The sequence below is a fragment of the Anguilla rostrata genome, chromosome 5 (genome assembly GCF_018555375.3).
Source record: "Anguilla rostrata isolate EN2019 chromosome 5, ASM1855537v3, whole genome shotgun sequence".
Taxonomy (NCBI): domain Eukaryota; kingdom Metazoa; phylum Chordata; class Actinopteri; order Anguilliformes; family Anguillidae; genus Anguilla; species Anguilla rostrata.
Genome location: NC_057937.1, coordinates 49,563,735 through 49,583,581, shown reverse-complemented (window position 1 = coordinate 49,583,581; position 19,847 = coordinate 49,563,735). Strand labels below are relative to the sequence as shown.

Below are 19,847 nucleotides of genomic sequence, written 5' to 3'. Positions count from 1 at the left end.
TCTGAGTGGTGGCGTGGTTTTGTGTGGAGTACGTGCTGTCGTCAGGCCCGGCTGATGACCAGGGGGAATGCCGGCCACAGGACCGACCGTCTGAAAGCTTTGGAAGCAGCCTTTGATCTGATCTTGAATACAGGCTGTTAGGATTAGATGGAGGCACAGCTTGAACGACACTCCGGGCTTCCATTACCTGTGGCTGCCCCTCTCACCACATGATTTTGGGGGGCAACCAAGGAGACACAAGCCTCTCCTGTTTGGACATCCTGTGTGGAGGCGGTTTTTGTTTTGCAAGCGGGACTGACGCAATGGCAGATTGCGTACGTGGAGAGATTTCACCCTGAAGATGACACAACGCTGTGTTCCCACTGTGCTGTCTCCTAGCAACCGCTGTACAGGAAGCCACCTCTGTCCCCTGGGATTGGCCAGATTAGAAAACAGTCCTTGTTGAAATGAGGGGGGTGGGGAGAATAGGGGATATGGCCTCCAGTATAGCTCAGTGAGGGCTTTCTTCCCCTCTTAGCTGTCTTTGAGTCATTGTAGCCTTTTCCATGGAGGTTATGTCACGAAGCAGGAATACTGAGATTGCTGGTTAACTGGGCTGAGAAAAACCCAGAGCAGCCCTTTCTTTTTTACTGCAGTTCATGTTCCAGATTTGGGAGTGTCCCAGGTTTTACTCGGTGCAGTTATCCAGCTAAATCCTGCTTTGTGAAACAGGGCCCTGTTCAAGTAACTTGGCCCTGTGGGTTCTTCAAATATAAATGCACTACTGGAAGCTAATTAGCTGGCTGTTTTAATGAGACACTATAGCTGCAGGCTACACTGATGTCTTTAGGTTCAAGAGTGCAAATGTAGCCTGAGATTTTATAACTTACTTTGTAGTCATGCTGGGTTCCTGCCCCCACCCCCACCCGACCAAAAAAAAATATATACAAATTTATAATAATCATAAATCGGATATGTGGTGCTAAAGCATTAAAAGGCTATATACTTCATGTAATTTGGCAGTATGGTGCATTTAGCTTATGTTTGAAAATATTTTCTTGGTGCCGCTTCTGAAACTGCCTACCATTTGCCTCTCCAAATGTCTACCAAGCAGCCACTGGAGGGCAGTAGAACACAAAAATCCCTGATTCACACACAAGCTGAGGAAACTGAGCGAAACTAATTAAATGATGCTCTGCTCCTTCAACTGTAAAATTTCTCTTTTGAGCTCTTCCCTTCGCCAAACCAAATCACCCACTGAAAGTACATACTACAGTAGATAAGAGACAAACGTACATTTTATTTTAAAAATATCTCAGTGGCGATACAATACACTAATAACCATATATTTCGAGAAAAGATTTCTTACATGATTGAATAAACGTGTTATGATACAAGTCTCAGAAGGAAATGTTCAACATGGAGACGTGTAGTGTGTAAAACCTCAAACACTAGAACAGCACGCGTGAAAGAAAATGACATCCCGCAGGTGATCCTGCTGCACGTTAACTGCCCAGAGAGCCTGGAGAACTGGGTCAGTAACGGAAGCGGTGACGCTTGGCTGCTCCCGGCCTGTGAGGGGGCTGTAAATGCCAAACGATCCATCCCAGAATCCTTTGCGAGTCCTGTTAAAGAGCTTATCAGTTTCCTCGTTTGGCTGGCAGTGCCGTTGTGAGGCCGGGACAGGTCCTGCTCATTCTCACAATAAGAGCGTCCAGTCCTTCCTCCGGCCTATCCCAAGACTCCCACCCCAGCCCATTGAGTCCGGTCTCTCCAGCGCGCCCTCTGTTGGCAGGGCAGAGCGTGGCGGGCTCTCACAGGGGCCAGGGCAGGTCGCTGAAGTCCACGGGGCCCCCCAGCCCCGCGTCAGCCTCCAGCAGGCTCATGATGACCGCCATGGCGGCCTCGTCGTGACTGGGGCTGCTGGACCCGGGCTCGTCCATGATGCTGATGCTCAGGTGAGAGTTCTCACCTGCAGCGTGAGAAAAACAATTATTTAAACTCAGACTTGCAGGCGGGGAAGAAAGCTGGACATTAGCTGTGTTATAAACAGGAAACGGGGCGGCAGGCTTACTGGTGAGGGAGTTGTTGGAGTAGGGGTACCCGATGGAGTCAGGCCCAGGGATCATGCCTGCAGATGGAAGGTCTGGAGTTCCACCATTCTGAATCTGTGAGGTCAAGCAGGGCAGTGGGTCAGTATGTCACTGACGTCACACAGAAATCTGTCATTCACTTAATTATTTAAAAACTTAATTTAGTTTTGCGATCTGAACTCATTAAAACCATTTCAAAACCCCCATGTGACTAACCATAAGGCTCTGCAAATACAAACAGCAATATTTTTTTTTGGTGCAAAAACAGTGATGTACATGATAATCCACCCAGACAGCCTTACTATAACGTAACATTTCACACAAAATAAAACCAATATTACAATGAAGCAAATACACATTTTGGACTGAGTTGATAGATTAATTGACCAATTTAATTGATTTAACCAGACTTCTACATAAGAAATGGATAGTTACATTAGAGGTGCTACTGTGAACCAAGCGACATCAAAAACAGTTAATCAAATAATGAATGCACCCTGTGTGTGTGCAATTACACACGCACACACACACACAAACACACACAGACAGGTGCTCCTCACCTTCTTGCCCCCTGGGGAGGATGTGTCTGGTGGGGGGGTGCTGGTGATGTTGAGAGGGCTAGAGCCACAGCTAGAGGGCGATGAACCCCGAATCCTGCCAGGTAGAGACCCCGTTGAAAACAGTTACGCTTCACATTTTACAAATATACACCTGGCTCGATTATTACATTGAACTTAATCAGTATGTACTATATCAATGTAGGCCAGGATTACTGTTGACTTACTAGCTAGCAGAATTACTGACCAAGTATGAATACACAGCTTATCACCGAGGAAGAAGTTAAACTATTTACAATAATGTGAAGAAGATTTACAACAATAACATAATAAATGTTATTAAATATTGAATTAAACTGGTAATCTTGAGATTAAATAAAGATAAATAAGGTAATATACTATAAACAGACAGCAGAGTAATTAAGATGGACGCAGGATGGACTATGCTTCTCGTACCTCTGGATCTCCATCACTTCCTCAGCGATCATGCGGCCGATCTTGCCCGCCCCTGCCCGTGTGCCCCCGGGGATGCCAGGCACAGTCTGGAGAGCCCGTTTCCCGGTGCCTGTGCCAAAAGAACGCCCGTCATCCTGAGCATAAATTAACTGCAGGTAGCTAGGAAGCCATTTAGCTGGCTGTTTTAATGAAATGCATTTTTTATGTAAATGCTGTTTAACAAAGCATATGCAGCTGCCTGTTTTTAGTAGAACATGACATCAGCTATGCTCCTGATAGCCTTGGTGCCGTGGGTCATTTTGCATCACTTCCTGTCGACCGGTAATTCAAGGGAAAGTGTTCTTTAATTGGACAGTTCGCACAAAAAACCCCCACAGCCCTATTGAGGTTAATGCACCTGGTAGTCATTAATGTTTTATACGAAGATGTGAAAGATGCCCATTGAGGTAAAGGTTGCAGCCATCTTTCACATCTTTGTATGAAACATTAATGACTACCAGCGCACTAATGCGCTGTCACAACACACACGTATCAGGCGCGGAGTCGTTTGAAACAGATTTCGGGGGGACGGCTCACCGTCCCCTGCAGTCAGCACGCTGTCCATGCTTTGCGGGGACGCGGTCAGCTGAGGATAGCTCGGCTCAGTGCCGTCAAGCGCACTGCCTCTGCAGGAGAGAGAGAGAGAGAGACGGAGGGAGGGAGGGGGAGAGGAAAGTGTACTTTAGTTCACACCTCAATAAGCATTCAGCTCACAGCCACTCAGCCATGTCCCTGTAGCCACAGTTAACAGGGAGCCCCCCCATGCATAATGCAGGGGGAACCAAAATAAAACAAAAAAGAACTACAATAAATCACATACATACTGATTTTACAACCCTGCAGCCAGAATATAATAATCACCAATGCGGTACAGTGATTTGTGTACAGTGAAAGGTCTGCAGTATTTCTCCTGACACTCATCCTGTACAGCATATACGCTTCTTCAGACGCTTTTATCCAAAGCAACATATGGTATACGGATATATACATTTTTCAGTACATATAGTCCCCCTTGAATTGATAGCACAATGCTCTACAAGTGAGCCACAGGTAGCTACTCTCACCAAGACTGAGAAATAAAAATGTAAGAAAAGGTTATGGAGGAAGAAAAATTGTATTAAGAAAAGTATAGCCCTTATCAGTGCAATACAGCTGTGAGAAATTGTAACTTGCAATAAAAAGGAAAAAAGGCGGTAAAAATCCTCTGCTGGCCCTTCACCATGCATCAGAGCTGGAGAGGAACGATTACTGACTCAGTTATTTGGTGGAATAGACTGAGAGAGCCAGGCTGGGAAGTTAAGTTAAGTGCTATGGGACCTGAAATGACCACAGAGAGTCAGGAGCTCAAGTTCATAGTCCTGTGAAAGACAGCCTGTCCTACAGCAGTTTTTTCAGCTTGGTCCAGAAAGAGAGAGCAGGTCTATGAACCACCCTGGGAGGCGGGAACGAGGACACTTACGAGACGACGGTGTTGGTGGAGACGATGTACTCCACCTCTTTGGTCCAGGGGTTCATGAAGCTGAACCAGCGACTCCTGAGGGTGATGAAGGAGCCATCCTTCACCTTGAACTTGTAACAGCTGGTGCTGATCTTCTCCCTCATCTGCAGAACTGAGAATTTCAGGCTGTGAGCTCACACAAGATCTATGTGTGCATACATACTTTTATTTAGTGAAATAAAAATGAAATTTTCCCAACGAATGCCCTCATGCTAGGCCACCTGCTTAAATAGTGTACATTTTTATAAACTCCACTTTTTACAGAGGACTGCTTAATGAAGAAGTTCAGGTGAACTGTTCGGGGTCATAAGTGATCAGCTTTACCACTAAGAAATTAGGGAAACATTAACGACCGATCTTGATCTCTTCTGGTTCAGTAACTTTCTCACTAGTTGTGTCAAATACTTGGATATCATCAACAATATTCTTCTCGTTTTGAACCACTTCTTGTTCGACTGTATCCCTGTGTGTTAGTCTAATTTCACATATTCCACTCAAGGCTGTTAAACGGAAAGGGAACTGTCCTATCGAACGGCACATGCCATAAACAGCCCAACAGATCTCTTCCGGTCCTGTACCTTGTCTGTGGCATTCAGCCAGGTGGCCGATGTCATCCTGGTGGAAATATTCGTAGAACGACGTCCCCAACAGCTCTTGGGGTAAATAGGCCAGGATCGCAGTTGCTCTGAACGTGGAGACACAAGCATGTGTTGTTTTAGAAAACAAGAGGAGTGGAAATCCATTATGAGACACAATTAAAAGCAACAAGCTCCATTTTTGTACATTTTTCCATGATTTTGCTGGTGCAGTCCACGTACTCCGTGACCTCACAACACAGCTCCTTGACAAGAGACACTTAGCTCAGCACTCTAAGCCTCAGTGCCCTCAAAAAAGACAACCAATTCTTCACTTGGCTCTAGAGGAAAAGGCCTTAAATGAATCATGGTCTTCAACCAAGTCCTTTTATACTGGTCATGAAATCAGGTGTTTTGGCACTGAGCTAGAGAGAGATGATGGTCTGGAGGGAAACCAAAAAGTTCCACTATACCAAAAATCGATTAACACTCAAGAGCAAGGAATTCAAGTGACTTAGCTTTGCCAAAACACAGAGGTATGAATGAATTCAAAAAAAATAATTCATTTTTAGAAGCTTTGAATCAACAGTTATTACAAAGACTCATCGAAAATGTGTCACATCCACCCGCTGAATTAACTGGAACAGCCCGGGGGGGGGGGGGGGGGGGTGTTACAGGAGCAGAGTGCTTTTGTAACCCGGTATTTTTAGCCTGTGTGTCCCATTCAATCTCATGCTGGGGCTCCACTTGGACCCACGACGGGGAGCTTGGGCCAGGGCTAAAATTGGAAGATCTCTCCCACACACAAGCTGCGGCTCTAATTCCAAAGCCAGACGGCTAAGGAGGCTGAGGATGGTGCCCAGGCCAAAGCCTAGATTCTCTCCAGGTTCCAGGCTCATCCACTCGCACCGCTATATCCACGGGTCTCAAAACTAAGCCTGTTAATTCCGCTGAGAGGCCACGACTCAAACCACCCTTAGCTGGGGCCAGGTCACAGAGCATCAGGGGGAGACAGTATGCGCCTGCTGGTGCGATGCTTAAGTTTATGTTGCTCTCATGATCTCCCCAATCGTTATCCCAGTCAAAATGTCGGTTTGCTAATCCATATATAACTTTGGTGTTAAGACTGTGCTTGCGTAAAGCTCATTCCTCATTTGTTTAGTCCAATGCTCCACTGCAACTCATCATTGGGGTGTATGTTCCAAACTTAACTGATATATGATAAGGCTACCCAATACTTTACCAACAGACTGCTTTCCAATCACATATATGAAGCACTACATAAATACAATATACAAAACAATACACCAGATCTCTGAAGGTGCCAAGAAAGCCACCAAAAATGGGTCTTCCCATAAATTCAGAGAGAAGCACTGTTCGACGAGTCCCCTCACCTCTGATCGACGAAGACGAACTTGCCGTCGATGGCGTGCCGCGAGACGTACTCGGTGGGCTTGACGCGGATGTCGCCGTGGGTGGGCTGGGGGAGGATGTGGGGGTGGAGCCGGCCGATGGCCACCAGGCAGCTGAGGTTGCAGCCCTCGTTGTCGGGCTCGCTGTCCTCGTCCAGCCCCATCTTGGTGGGCGGCCAGCTCTTCAGGTATCCTGTGCTGTGGATGGTGCAGAAGCTCTTGCGGTCAGCTATCATTTTGGAGGGGGAAAAAAAACAAAAACACACACACGTTCCCCCACTGTCAGCAAAAGGCCTGCGCATCACAGCAAATGTCCGCCACCACTTAACATCCGCCAGACTAGTAAAAATTATTTAATGATGAATAGTTCTGTTCCCAACAAAATTATTCATTATTAACCCTTTCACAAACATGTACACACTTCACAAGTCCCCAAGTAAAACTACGCTTCATAGGTCATAGGCCATCACATGATTTAAATGTGCATTGAAATTCATATGAACTTGCTAAATCATACAATAATAAATAATAAACTGCTGCTTTTAATGATCTGTTGAGCTCAGATTCTCAATGCAAAAGATGGCTTATATTTAATGTGTCACTAGTCTCACACATTAGGGATGAAGTACATTACATAGCTATATTTGATGCGTCACTTGTGTCACATTATAAATGATGTAAATAGCAGGTGTACATAGCTATATTAGATGTGTCACTTGTGTCACATTATAAATGATGTAAATAGCAGGTGTACATAGCTATATTAGATGTGTCACTTGTGTCACATTATAAATGATGTAAATATCAGGTGTACATAGCTATATTAGATGTGTCACTCATGTCACACATTAGGAATTATGTATATGTACTGCATGTACTGCTATAGGAATAAGTCTCCAGTAGTACACTTGTAATAAAATCTCCAAGCTGCGATATGGGTCAAGCAGCATAAACAGCATGGGGGGGGGGGGGAGAGGGGTAGGTACCTTTCTTTTTGGAGCAGGTGGAGGGGAACTCCTTGTCCTCCACCTTCACGGAGGGCTTGTTGCACTTCATCCTGCAGAAGAAGGAGCGCCGGGCCCCCGAGCACAGCCTGGACGGGCTGGGGGCGATGTCCGTCTTCACGGGAAGACCAGCTTCAGACAAAGTACAGCACGCCGTTATCACCATGCACTGCAGCTTCCATTATCACTGTTACACCACTATCGCCTTTACACAGCCACTGCCATGCCTACACTCATATTATTACCACCATTACTACTGTTGTATTGTTACTAGGGGTGTAATAGTTCTCCAAATCCATCGTTCAGTGAAAACCTTCATTTCTAAGCTGTTGATAGCTTTGGATTTTTGGGGGGACAGAAGGGAAAAGCTAAAAGCAAAAACATGTGTTCCTTTATGTTTTTTAAATCAGTTGTAATTTAATACATGAAGAACATTTACTGACCATATTTAGGACAGAGTAAAACTGCACCACTTATTTTCATAATAACAGTACTTAAATTGTCATTGAAAACTAAGAAAAAAATCCTCACTGATGACAAACTGATGAAAAGGGAACAGTGCTGTGTTGGAATGTTCAACCACACATTTATGGATATTCTTCAACCAAGCTAATCCACAATTCAGTTTTTAAAATATGTTTTACCACTGTTAAATTATTGTCCATATTACGGTTATACCCTTAATATCTTCACTGCCGCTACTTCTCTTACACTGTTACATTATTGCTCACTACTCTTACACTCTTACTCTATTACCACAGTTGCATAATTACTGGCATTACTACTCTAAGGGGCCTTTACTTTTGGCATCAATGAGTCGTTCTCGTGGTGCTGTGTCTGATGAGGACAACTGCTCCTTGACTTTGGCAATGTCTTTCGGATGCAGATAGTCAAACAGACTCTGTCCAATCAAATCATTCTGGAGAGAGAGAGTGAGAGAGAAGTATAAATAACATAATAAAAAAATGACATAATTCACACTTCTGTACATTATATGTTTTCACTATTATTTGAGAAACTAATTATGAGAACATAAAAACGGGTGTTTGTAGCCTTGGGACGGGGCGTACTTGGCTGTAGTTGAGGATTTTATAGACCGACTCCGACACGAAGAGAATCTTCCCACGGTCGCAGCCAACGACAAACAGAAAGCCGTCAGCAGCCTGTTGGGAGAAGAGAGAGGGTGTCATGTACACATGCGTTATCTTAACTTCCTGCCAAGCCATGAAGCAGGGTTAAATATACACATATACACTTAATACACACGCACACACACATACACACGCACACGAACGCATGCACACACACGCATGCACACACATGCATGCACACACACATGCACACGCACACACACAAAGCCATTACAGCAAACCTACCCTTAATATTAAATGCTTCAGCTCATCGTCTGAAAGGAAAGCTGGTTTGTAGTTTGCCTCTGTGTATGGGTTTGCAGCTCCTGAGAAAATAAATTGTGCATTTCTTACTCCAGCTTAAACACGTCAGCTGCAATCCTATTACTTTCAAAAATGTTTAATTTCCTACACAAACATGAAAAACACAGAAATGAGTTTTTAGGGACCCTACACACAGACACATTCATGAACACTAAAAAAATCAGCAGATATCATGAGTTTCAGTGGGGGCAATCCAATGGCAAATGGCAGTGATGACCATAAGAACACAGCACAGCTAGATCCAGTTGCTGTAGTCCGAGCTGAAAAACCACAGAGCCTTCAAGCTTAACCAGTCCCCTGAGGTAGGTGGGTTTTCCTACAGAACAAAATGAAAGCGACTAATATAGCTCACAGGCTATCTTCCCACCCTCTGTGCTGCCCACTCACTATACCCCCACCGTACGCATACGCAGTGAGGTGTAAGCCTTCTGCCGGATACATTTTCCTGTCCGTAGGCACCCTGGGTTGTTGCTAGGATACCGACGGCCGACTCTCACCTCGTAGCGTCTTCATGTGCTGCACAGCCATGCGCAGCACGGTCAGCTTGTCCAGCTTGCGGGACATGGCATTGCAGGTGGGCACCAGCGACGCCAGCTCATCGATGAAGCTGTTCATCTTGTCCCGCCTCCGCTTCTCGATCTGGCTGTGGGCCTCCCTGTCGCAAAACAAATAGCGAAAATGGGACTGAACCCTACCCTCCAAATGTGCAGCTGATGCGTTTGCAGAGAATGCACACAAGAACAAGTGTTTCCCAGTCCCAGTGTAAACAAGACACTTCCATTACTGAGAATGAAAACTCACAGCCATAAAGACCAAAGTAAAGAATCCTGCAAGTAGGTGACCCATAGTGAAAGAGTACCACATCCGTAGAGGAGATACACAAATTCTGTAACTATGGAAATATTTTGCTTAAGATATAGGGATATGGTGAATTTGAGTCTACATGAGCACCCCTGCTACTCAGCAGGTGCTAATAGCCATGAGTGAGAGATATGTCTCTCCTCCTGTCAGTGCTAACTTTCTCCTGTAGGACTGTGTGGCCTGGGGTGTGGACAGTAGTCACTGATTTGTGGCACATGCTCTGATTCCAGAAGCATGATTTAAAATCCAAAATAAGAAGGGGAAAAAGGGGAGAAATTATAAAAAAGTAGAGGAAGAGACCCGATATTCCCTGAGAGAAAAGTGTCCAATACCTGGCATTCTTAATCCGGCCAGGCTGGTCACAGTCCCTGTGGAGAGGGGGGAGAGAGAGATGTTCAGGGGCAAAAGTCTTTCCCATACAGTGCATAAGACTTTAGGAAAGAGGTACTTCAAGTAAGACAGGGTTTGTATACGGTAGATTGTTGTTGCAATATTATTTATTCAGAGAATGTTCTTATCCAGAGAAACCTAACAGGGCAACTACAAGATACATGAACTGGATATAACAAGAGCAACAAGGGCATGAGAACAGAACAGCCAGGAACACTGATCCTGAAGCAAAATAACAATGCTGAAACACAAACATCCAACAGAAACTGGTTTCTGATTTAAGATAAGGACACGTCTTATGTAAAGAAAATTCTTCCTTATACAACCCATTGCATCGCAGCCATCAGTTTTTCACTGTTGGTTTAATAAGTTCTTACACAACCACGCATCAGAATTAAAGACTCATTTCTGGTATTTAATGCCAGCTATAATGTGCAGATCTACTGCAATCGCACTGATCCATATTCAGTTTTTGAGTTTACCTTCCAAGTTGTTTATCCTTATCTGTGTCCATGCTATCCCTTCAAAAGAAGAAAAATAACGAGTTACTTGCAAGAAATGTAAAGATAACACAGAATGCAATTTTTAAAACCAACGCACATTACAGTTAATAATTTATATCCAGGGCAAGACGAAGCATGTTACAGTAGCACAATCACTACCTATCACTATAAGCATGTAAAATCCTGCACATTTTGAAATAAAAATCGGCACACCATAAACTGCCGTCAAATAAAACTGACAATGACAATGATAAGCCAGTGTCCTGAAAAGAATGGAACCAGGCAAGCAATTCCACCTGCTCTGAGGAAAGTCAATACCTAGCATGTTGTAACAAAGCAGATAGACACCGATCTTAAGCTGGTGGTAAGCTGATCAAACTATCATTACTAATATACTAACAACTCATTTGACCCAAGCACTTATTAAACAGTTAAGTCAGTTACCCTTCTGTGTAGTGCTTCTGCTCTATGCATCCCACATAAAAAAGCATTTATGTGTGTGATATCTAACTCATTCTGGGTTTGCGCCAATTACTGCAATGTGATATCGTGTTAAGACTCCAGGGGAGCTAAAAAGGATACAAGGCAAAGCAGCAACACAGGTACAGAAGGGAATTGACCTCATTTCAGACTGAATATTCAGTCAATTTTTCCCCCAGCTCTCACTTGCGAAAGAGATAACATCAATGAGACCTCCTGCTTCATATATATGAATAACATATAACTTTAGTGGGACCCTGTTCATGCCTGCTGGGGATTCCATCGCTTACTGCAGTAAATATAAAAATCTGATTTAAGATTATCTTATACAATACATTTCCTTAGGGCACTTGACTATGCTACCCAGGGACCTGACCAGCAGTTAGTGTAGGTGTATTCATATCAAACCCTGACAAAGCTCTCTTTCACAGTGACTCACGTGTACTGGTATATTAGCAAGGAACAAACATATAATTACAAATTTATCTTACAGTAACAAACAGGATCTGCGGACCTCGGGGTCAAAAATAAAGTTCAAAAACCTAATTAATATTCAGTAGGAATCATAATTCTATTTACATTGAAGGAATAGGTGACTTATAAAATTGTAGTTGCAGGTATAATCGAATGATGCTTTAATTCCAATATCTTCTGAGATTCTCTGCAGCATAACTAAAAAGGTACTATAGCATGTAAAAGCACAAAAATGAAGGCGTTTTCAAAGTCTTTGGCCATGTTGGTTATTGTAAGGAAAGAAAGATATAAGGAAATGTTTTTTGCTTTAATACTCTAGAGTCTGGAAAGTGATACATTGCTTACATTAAAAATTTCTAAAATGAATAAACACTTTTCTTAATACTCACTCAAAAGGAAATCCATCAATTCTGAAAAAGCAAGGACATTGACTGGTTAATGGTTTCAGCAGGCACGTAGAGGTCAATGTGTCAACAGCAATGTAAATCCTAATTGCCATGTAATAGAACACATATTCCATTCAGGTCATAATTGTGCAATAATCAAAAGCTGATTATGGCATTATGTTCAAGAATACAGGGTAAGAAAATATTTGCTGTAATGATGGATGTCATATTAAAGGAAGTCATGCATTGTGGCATCCCTCTGTGAAGATCGGTATCTGAAAGGCTGTGTCAGTAGGGCAGGGGGCTTACTGATAGTCTGTGGAGCTGCCCTTCCTCTTGCGCGTGTAATCGATGCCTGAAGCGCTGATGGAGCTGCTGATCAGGCTGGTGGCTCCGGGGGACATGAACTCATTCATCGTTGAAGAAATGTCCATTCTTTGGTCTGCCATCAGTTCACCTACGGCAGCAAGGAACATACAATACTGTATATATCCTGGTCCACTGAGTTACTGAAAATATAAAGCCATTAGGTATACATAGCCTACATATATTAGCGTCTAGTAGCTATACCGTAGCTTTACATAGTAGTTTATGTACAGCATACAGTAACTATACTGTAGACATATGTGATAGTTTACATATATAATAACTAGTGTATTTTTCCCTGAAATGCAAAATTATTTGCTGCAGTGCTGTCTATAGCAGTAACTGTAGAAACAAACAGTTTATGCTAACAGAAACCATCGTAATAACCATGATCACCAGTGTCATCATCATCATAAATTATGCAATTAATAAAATCTACACTATGCTTTTCAGATATCACTAAACTGAGAGCCTGCAGGTTTGGACACTCACCACAAATGTTCGTTCAGGCGGTTCTTCTCAAAGCATCTCTTTGAGAACAGTCCGTCTGTTCCCAGGTTCTCCAGTCTGGAAAGGAAGCCAGGGCACGGGTCAGGCTTTTAGCCTGAACCTTAATGGCCTGCTTAGGTAACCAGCATGTCGTAACCCAGCAAATACTGCCGATTTCCTACTCTGCAATATGATCCAAGAATACATCTACCGGTAACATTAACTGGTCTTGCATAAAGAAGCTACCTAAACGGATCTTGCATAAGCAATTCTACCTACATGGGAGATATTGGCCTCCCAGCTGGGGCTGCAGGGAGGACTGTGGATCAGGTTGTCATGCTGTGACTCATGCATTATTTCTGCAGCTCGATGTGTCAGTGCTCAGTTTGCTGAAGATTTACAGGAAGCAAACACATCAAGGAGACGTGGAAGGCCTGGATTCCACCAACATTCGTACTTAACATCAACATACAAATACATGCCTTTTATTTTCTCCACCTTACACAATTTGGCAAGTTAAGCGGGCCCAAATTCTAACTAAAATTTAAAAGTTGGTGTCACAAAAAAAAACCTCACATCTCCAAAAATCCACAAGAATGGGAACCGGAAAAAGGAACAGGGAAAATTGTTTTTCTGATTTACCAACACAGCTTTATGGTTTAATTGTGTGGAGGACTGAGTCAACTTTATTAGTCGTTGGGTTATAAATCTTTTACAATATGTAGCTGCACAAGAACTTTACAACACTGCAATGATAAAAAAAAAAAAGAACATACACATTTTTAAAAAATATACCAATGATTTTCTATTTGCTATAGGCCTATTTATTAGGCCAAAGCTAAGGATAAGTGTGGCCTTCTGCCCATCTGAAGGCAATGGGATAAAAGCTGCTGAAAAGCCATATGTTCAAAGGATTGGGTTACCTACTTCATTTAATGAAACTGAATCAGCAGGAAAAAGGCTTTAGCTAAACATGTATTTTCAGTCCTGTTACTAAAAACAAGACTCTGGTTTTGCAGTGATAAGGCCAAGTTGCCTTGTTTTTGAAAGGGTCTCTCGCTCCCAGATCATGTTCTCTGAACCTCATTTTACTCAAAAATCGCGTTTCTATGGGAAACCTTTCACCAAATGCCGAAAAACAATGTCCTTCTCAATTTCTCTGTCTTACGAGAGGTCCTTCTGGATGCCACATTTACACTGGCTCCATAAAGTGCTTTTCAAAAAGGAATCAATAGATGAGTGAATCAAAGTAAACAGTCACTTTCTTATCTTTTATTTGAACCTCAAAAAATACCCTTAAGAATCACCACTACCATTAAAAATGACGGTGGCATCCCCGATTCTCCAACCAAACCAGAACTAATTCCTTCCATGGTTCTACATGGGTCTGTTTTTATGCTGCTCCTTCCTCCCCTGCTTAGGTCTAGGCTATATGACATCACTATATTCATGCGCAATCACATGTCTGAACAAAGGTGAATCATGGAAGCTTAATGCAGTAGCCTAAACACAGTCTACGTGCCCGTGTGGTTTGGTTCATTAACTGTAATAACCTGAACCATAATGCAGATACCCAGGCAGACATATCTCTTGGTTTTTATTGATATTCTCATAACTATACTAATTGTGCACACATCCACTTGAATATAAACATTCCCAATGGGATACATATCGTGGGGTACACAGAAGCAGGAGAATACATATACACAAGCACACACACACACAAAACAATTGGGCGGTCTGATCAGCTAATTAGTGGTGCTCTGGTCTTCAGGATGCCAAGCCCATGTCCCCCCCCCGGCTGAAAATGAGTCCTGCAGTGTAATGTAGAGGGCAAGCACCTGCACTTACCCAGAGTACCCCCATTTCACCAACTACCACCCCTCTTCCCTACCACTAGGCCACTTACTCAGCTACAACACAACACTGGCTCTGCCCATATACCACATGCAAAAGCATGCCACTGCTCATTCCCTTTCTCTGTACAGTCACACACCCAGCCACTGTCTTCACCACTTGAGCCTCACTTTGTGTGCGTGTCTGTGTGTGTGTGTGTGTGAGAGAGAGAGAGAGAAGAGAGAGAGAGAGAGAGAGAGAGAGAGAGAGAGAGCGAGAGAGAAAGAGCGAGAGAGAGAATTCAGGTCAGGGTGAAAGTAGGTCAGCCGAATCCTTGCCCACTGAACAGCACCTAATATTCTGCCACCCCAAAAACAGTTTGCTTGGATGCTGTTAATTTCATTTTTATTCTTTAAACTCAGGAAGTACGAAACCAATGTCTTCAATGCTTTGAGATAACGGTGCTTCAAACAAACCTCAGGGTGTTTCTGACTACAGGAAGCTACACCTTTGATCAAAGACACAACACACGCAACGCTCTGTTATCCCTTCTGCCTCAGAGTTATCTCATGTGGTAAACTTTCGTGCCACAGATTTGCACCACATCTGTACTGCATCTTCTATAGGGTGTTCATTTGTGGATCAGACCTGGCAATCTCTCCCTATGCCTACAGGATGCAAAATGCTCGCTTCTTAAAGGTGCAGCTGAGATTTCCTTTTTGAACATGTCAGTGCCCTTGCCTCAATAATGTGTGCCAGCGAATGTGTGTGTGATAAGTAGTAAACGTCACTAGCACAGAGAGTAGCTTTGAACTTTGCGTAGGCCTGTACATGACTGTTACTGAATTTTACTTAAAGAGACAAATACCTAGAGAGATTACGCAGACAGCAAAAAGCACAAATGCTTCTTTATACTTATTTTTAAAAATTACAATGTGACTGTGCAATCTTTAGAACGTTCACCTAGATACCAAACAACCTACTAGCCAACTGGGCTTTCTCTTACACTCCAGAGTGCAAACACAGGGAATACAAGACTGTTTATCATCACCTTTCCCAGTTGTAGCAGAACAGTGGCAGGGTGTGGGAAGAATGTTCTTATGGCTTGTGGCACACACCTGTAGAAACCAGAAAGGCAGTGTTCCTGTTTTTGATCCAGAGTTTTCTTCTGGGATGAGAAGACAGGCAGGGATCTGGGGAGACAAGTAGTGATGGACACGTGAAGCTCGAATGACAAGCAGTAGCCTACTGCCTTGTTGTGTCCACCATCAGTATCACCCCTAACACCACTGAACCAACAACACTGACCTTGCACCCAATGCAAGTCAGCAAAATATATCTCTCATCATTACAAACCTGGCTGCACCTTGATTATTGCAACAAAGCATTCAGAACTGTAGGCGTCATTAGGTGTGTGTGCCATTTCTAAGTGTCCCTTTGTCAATAACATGGCAAAGGATGATTCATCTGACTACAGTCCCACAACAGCCCCTTCCTTTTTTCCTCTATTATTGCACGTTTGTCACAAAGCACATTTTTAAAATTATTATTTCATTTCATAACACTGTATATCATATTTCTCCATTGCATGGTAGTCTATTACAGATGCCCTTTGGACCACCATGCTCACTGAACATGCACATGTAATGAGCAGTTTGGGCACAGCAACCCGACTCAGGAATCCTGCTGTGTAGAGTTTTTAACAGACCATTCTTGACAAAACTGCCGACTTGAATCCAATAAAAATTTGGAGCCAACTGATTTAGAGTCACTGGCCTGCTTGGGGTTGTACTATCATGGCTAACAAAAAAAAGTATAAAGAATAAAGGTAGGCAAAAAGGAAAGATGAAATGCTGATGGGTCGGATTGAGGTAGGCTAACGAGAGATTGGCAGTTAACGTGCGGATCTGAAGTAGGCTAACGGGAAAGTTTAAATGTTGATGTGAAGTAGGGTAGCAGTTAAGATTAACAGGTGATTTGTTGGTTTAAGGCAGGCCAACAGGAAGGACTGGTGGTCACAGTGTCAGCCTGCATGGTGATAACCAGGGCTCACAATGTGAAAACCTCAGAGGAGAGGCAGCACCCATACATGTCACAAGGAAAACAGGTAATCCATACAATACATAAGCACCGTATTCCATGTCAAACGCATAACAGGATCAGATTTCTCTGTGGCGTTCTTCATTTCTATCTTTAAATATGGTTTGAGTGCATGGACATCAATCCTTCTCTTTTTGTTATTCCATGAAAGCTTTCCGTATGGAAACACTATTCACCGCTAGCCTGGAATCATTCCTCAAAATTTCTAACCTCGTTTTTTCCGATTCATTAAGAGAGTGGGACTCAAAACCAGGGGAGTGCCGGGGGAGAAACAGAGCCTTGTACTGCGCAGCAATACACCAAACTTCAAACTGGGTCAACCTTTCCGGCGCCAGTACCCTCATTCTGCAGCGAGTTCCGCAGTTTCACCTTTTAGTGTGATTAAAATATAGATGAGTGCACTGGAAACTAGTCAACACATTTGCTTTAGCTGAGACACACTCTACTATGTCATGTCTTGATTTTTCTTTACAAACTGACCACAAGCACATAACAGAACAAGAGAGGATTGCTCTTCAGCCTATGAACAAAATTAATTTTCCAAAAAAAATCCACTCCATTTTAGATTTTCTCTAAGAAATTTGAACCACTTGGCACGTCGGGCTGCATTTCTGGGCAGAAAATTCAAACGTTATGTAAAAAGAGAGAGAGAGAGGAGAGAGAGATTCAGTTCCTCCAATGACTAATGGCTAAGGGGATGATGATGCGCACACAGTGAGGGAGCAGAAATCTGCACAAGGTCCCGGCTGGCCAACACGCCAGCAAATGTATATGTGCCTTAAAATTTCCTGCTGAGCCTGACAAGGTAGGCTAGTACTCTGGGAGATTAACCTGGACAAAAATAAATAACTACCTGAAGCCATTTTGGCAATTAGGCTATGTACAAGGCACAAGAATCCCCAAAGGCACACATGTAACATTTCAGACTAAAACTGAAACTATTACGTATAGGGGAAAGCATTTCTTAATTTCTCTACCCTACTTGTTCGTGTACATTGGCCTTTTACCACAACTGGTTAACTAGCCAACATTTACAGACCCTTCAAATAAAATTAAAACACAACACGGTCTAGTGTGCATGTTGTAAAATTGCAGTATTTCAGGAAAATGTGACAAAATGTTTGGTGTCTTGTAGGCCTACTTTGGAACATGCAGTCTAACCATTATATGAAGTGAGATCTACTTTTACATTTTTGTATAGATTATTATCAATTACATTTTTGAAACGTGACTTTTGTTAGAGAGGTAGCAAAAAGTAGGCTACATATGTGGATGTTTCATTTCCTGCATCTCTTTCTAAAAACAAAATTACGTTACATGTGTCAGAATCGCTAGTAAGATGGTTTAAAAATGCGTCCATCTCCATGAACTTTGTATTCTTATTATCCTTGTTTCATGCAGAGCAGCGAATCAGCACTAAGCTACCGACTTCAGGCTTCTGTTTTCATTTAAGAGTCTGTGTATGTTGGCACATTCGTCTTTAAATAACAGCTGTGTTTTCTGTTCCTCAGACTGGTATACCCACATCTGCACCAGAACGTGTCATGCATATAATTTACGACTGGAATACAATTTTCTGCGCATTGCCTTACAGATTATTTTAGTATAGCCAGCGATTTCTGGTTCTCCGAAATTCTCATTGTAGCCTACACGAGACGTCTGAGTAAAACACTTGAAGAAAAAAAAAATCATCCCATGAAGAATAATAGCTTTAACACCAAGGACAGCGTATTGCCTTGGCAAGAGGTTGTGAACGATTAAGGTTTCAATACACCATGATACACCGTTTCATCCAGTTAAACTGACAGCTGTCAAATACCTACGACATTTGTAAACTAGCAAAATATCATTAACTGAAACAGAAATCTAGCTAAATATAGACTACACTGAAATTAGAATAATACTTCCTTATTTGTTTAAGCAACACTTAACCTTGCTGAAAACAGCCGCTTTACACGATTTACACAGACCATTTCGAACATCAACATTACTTTACAGTGACACTGTCAAATCGTTGTAAAAAAAAAAAGACAGTAGCCTACCGACTATCCTGGTGCGTGGTCTTGATCGGGATAAAATTCCAAACCCGATTATTTATTGACATTAAATCCTGCCCTACGCCTTTAAAAGTTATGTAGTACAGTCATGGGCTGCCCCTCCTCTCGAGCAAAAGACGGCAGTAAAGGTTTGTAGCTAGGGAGTTACTGAAAGCACGACAAAATATAACACAACATCTTAAAACAATTTACAGTTAAAGGCTACCATTGACAAACACAATTCAGAAAAGCCTACTTACGCGGGAAAGGTGGGAAACCACGTGTAAACCCTATCTAATAAATAATGTGATTTACAGCTGCAGGTTATGACCTACTTTTTTCTGTTCTGTGTTGTCTATCGCACCACTAACCTACTTTTTCAGCCAATTGCGTCTCTGGAACAGCCTACGTAAATCTGATAGCCAATCAGACACACACACACCGGAACCAAGTAACCAGTGGAAATAGCGACGGTCAAAACAAAAAATCCAATGAAATTCACTGTGTGCGTACTTGCTGACTCCGTAGTTGAACACGCCTCCATCCAATGGCAATATAGAAAGACTAATGAAGAAGCCCTCGTGGTTGCGCAACGATAGGCTACTCCTCGAATCGCTATGACTAAATACGAGTCCTTTATATAGCCTGCGGTGCACACCCAAACTCAACGGACATCTTAGTTACGAAACCGTGTGACCCGGTTATGCTTATTTTACTGACTTAAGTGGAATGTTGAATGAACATTCACTTCGATGATTATACAAAAACCTTTCTCACATTCCTGAAAAGATCAGACGTACAAAGGTTTTTATATTGTGCTGAGCATAGTTAGGGGGTCAAGTATGCGAAGTAAAAATTA

At 42.8% G+C, this 19,847-nt stretch overlaps 1 protein-coding gene across 8 annotated transcripts; it reads right to left on the bottom strand.

Annotated features, from left to right (window-relative positions):
* Window positions 1–1,259: 1,259 nt before the first annotated feature.
* On the bottom strand, window positions 1,260–19,654 carry LOC135255544 (basic helix-loop-helix ARNT-like protein 1). Of its 8 annotated transcripts, none has more exons than XM_064336861.1 (20): window positions 19,502–19,654; window positions 15,904–16,045; window positions 13,020–13,094; window positions 12,471–12,618; window positions 12,165–12,185; window positions 10,801–10,839; window positions 10,261–10,296; window positions 9,565–9,722; window positions 8,990–9,069; window positions 8,684–8,776; window positions 8,415–8,532; window positions 7,596–7,745; window positions 6,592–6,838; window positions 5,201–5,307; window positions 4,584–4,734; window positions 3,662–3,750; window positions 3,086–3,194; window positions 2,633–2,726; window positions 2,054–2,147; window positions 1,260–1,951 (listed from the first exon to the last, which is right to left on the bottom strand). In XM_064336861.1, exons 4-20 carry the CDS (start codon window positions 12,608–12,610, stop codon window positions 1,794–1,796), a joined length of 1,884 nt encoding a protein of 627 aa, XP_064192931.1. In that variant the 5' UTR covers window positions 12,611–12,618; window positions 13,020–13,094; window positions 15,904–16,045; window positions 19,502–19,654; the 3' UTR covers window positions 1,260–1,793. The 8 variants fall into 8 exon arrangements, with proteins under 8 accessions (XP_064192931.1, XP_064192934.1, XP_064192930.1 ...); XM_064336864.1 differs by having other exon boundaries at window positions 15,971–16,045; XM_064336860.1 differs by lacking the exon at window positions 19,502–19,654 and adding an exon at window positions 19,249–19,397.
* Window positions 19,655–19,847: the final 193 nt, after the last annotated feature.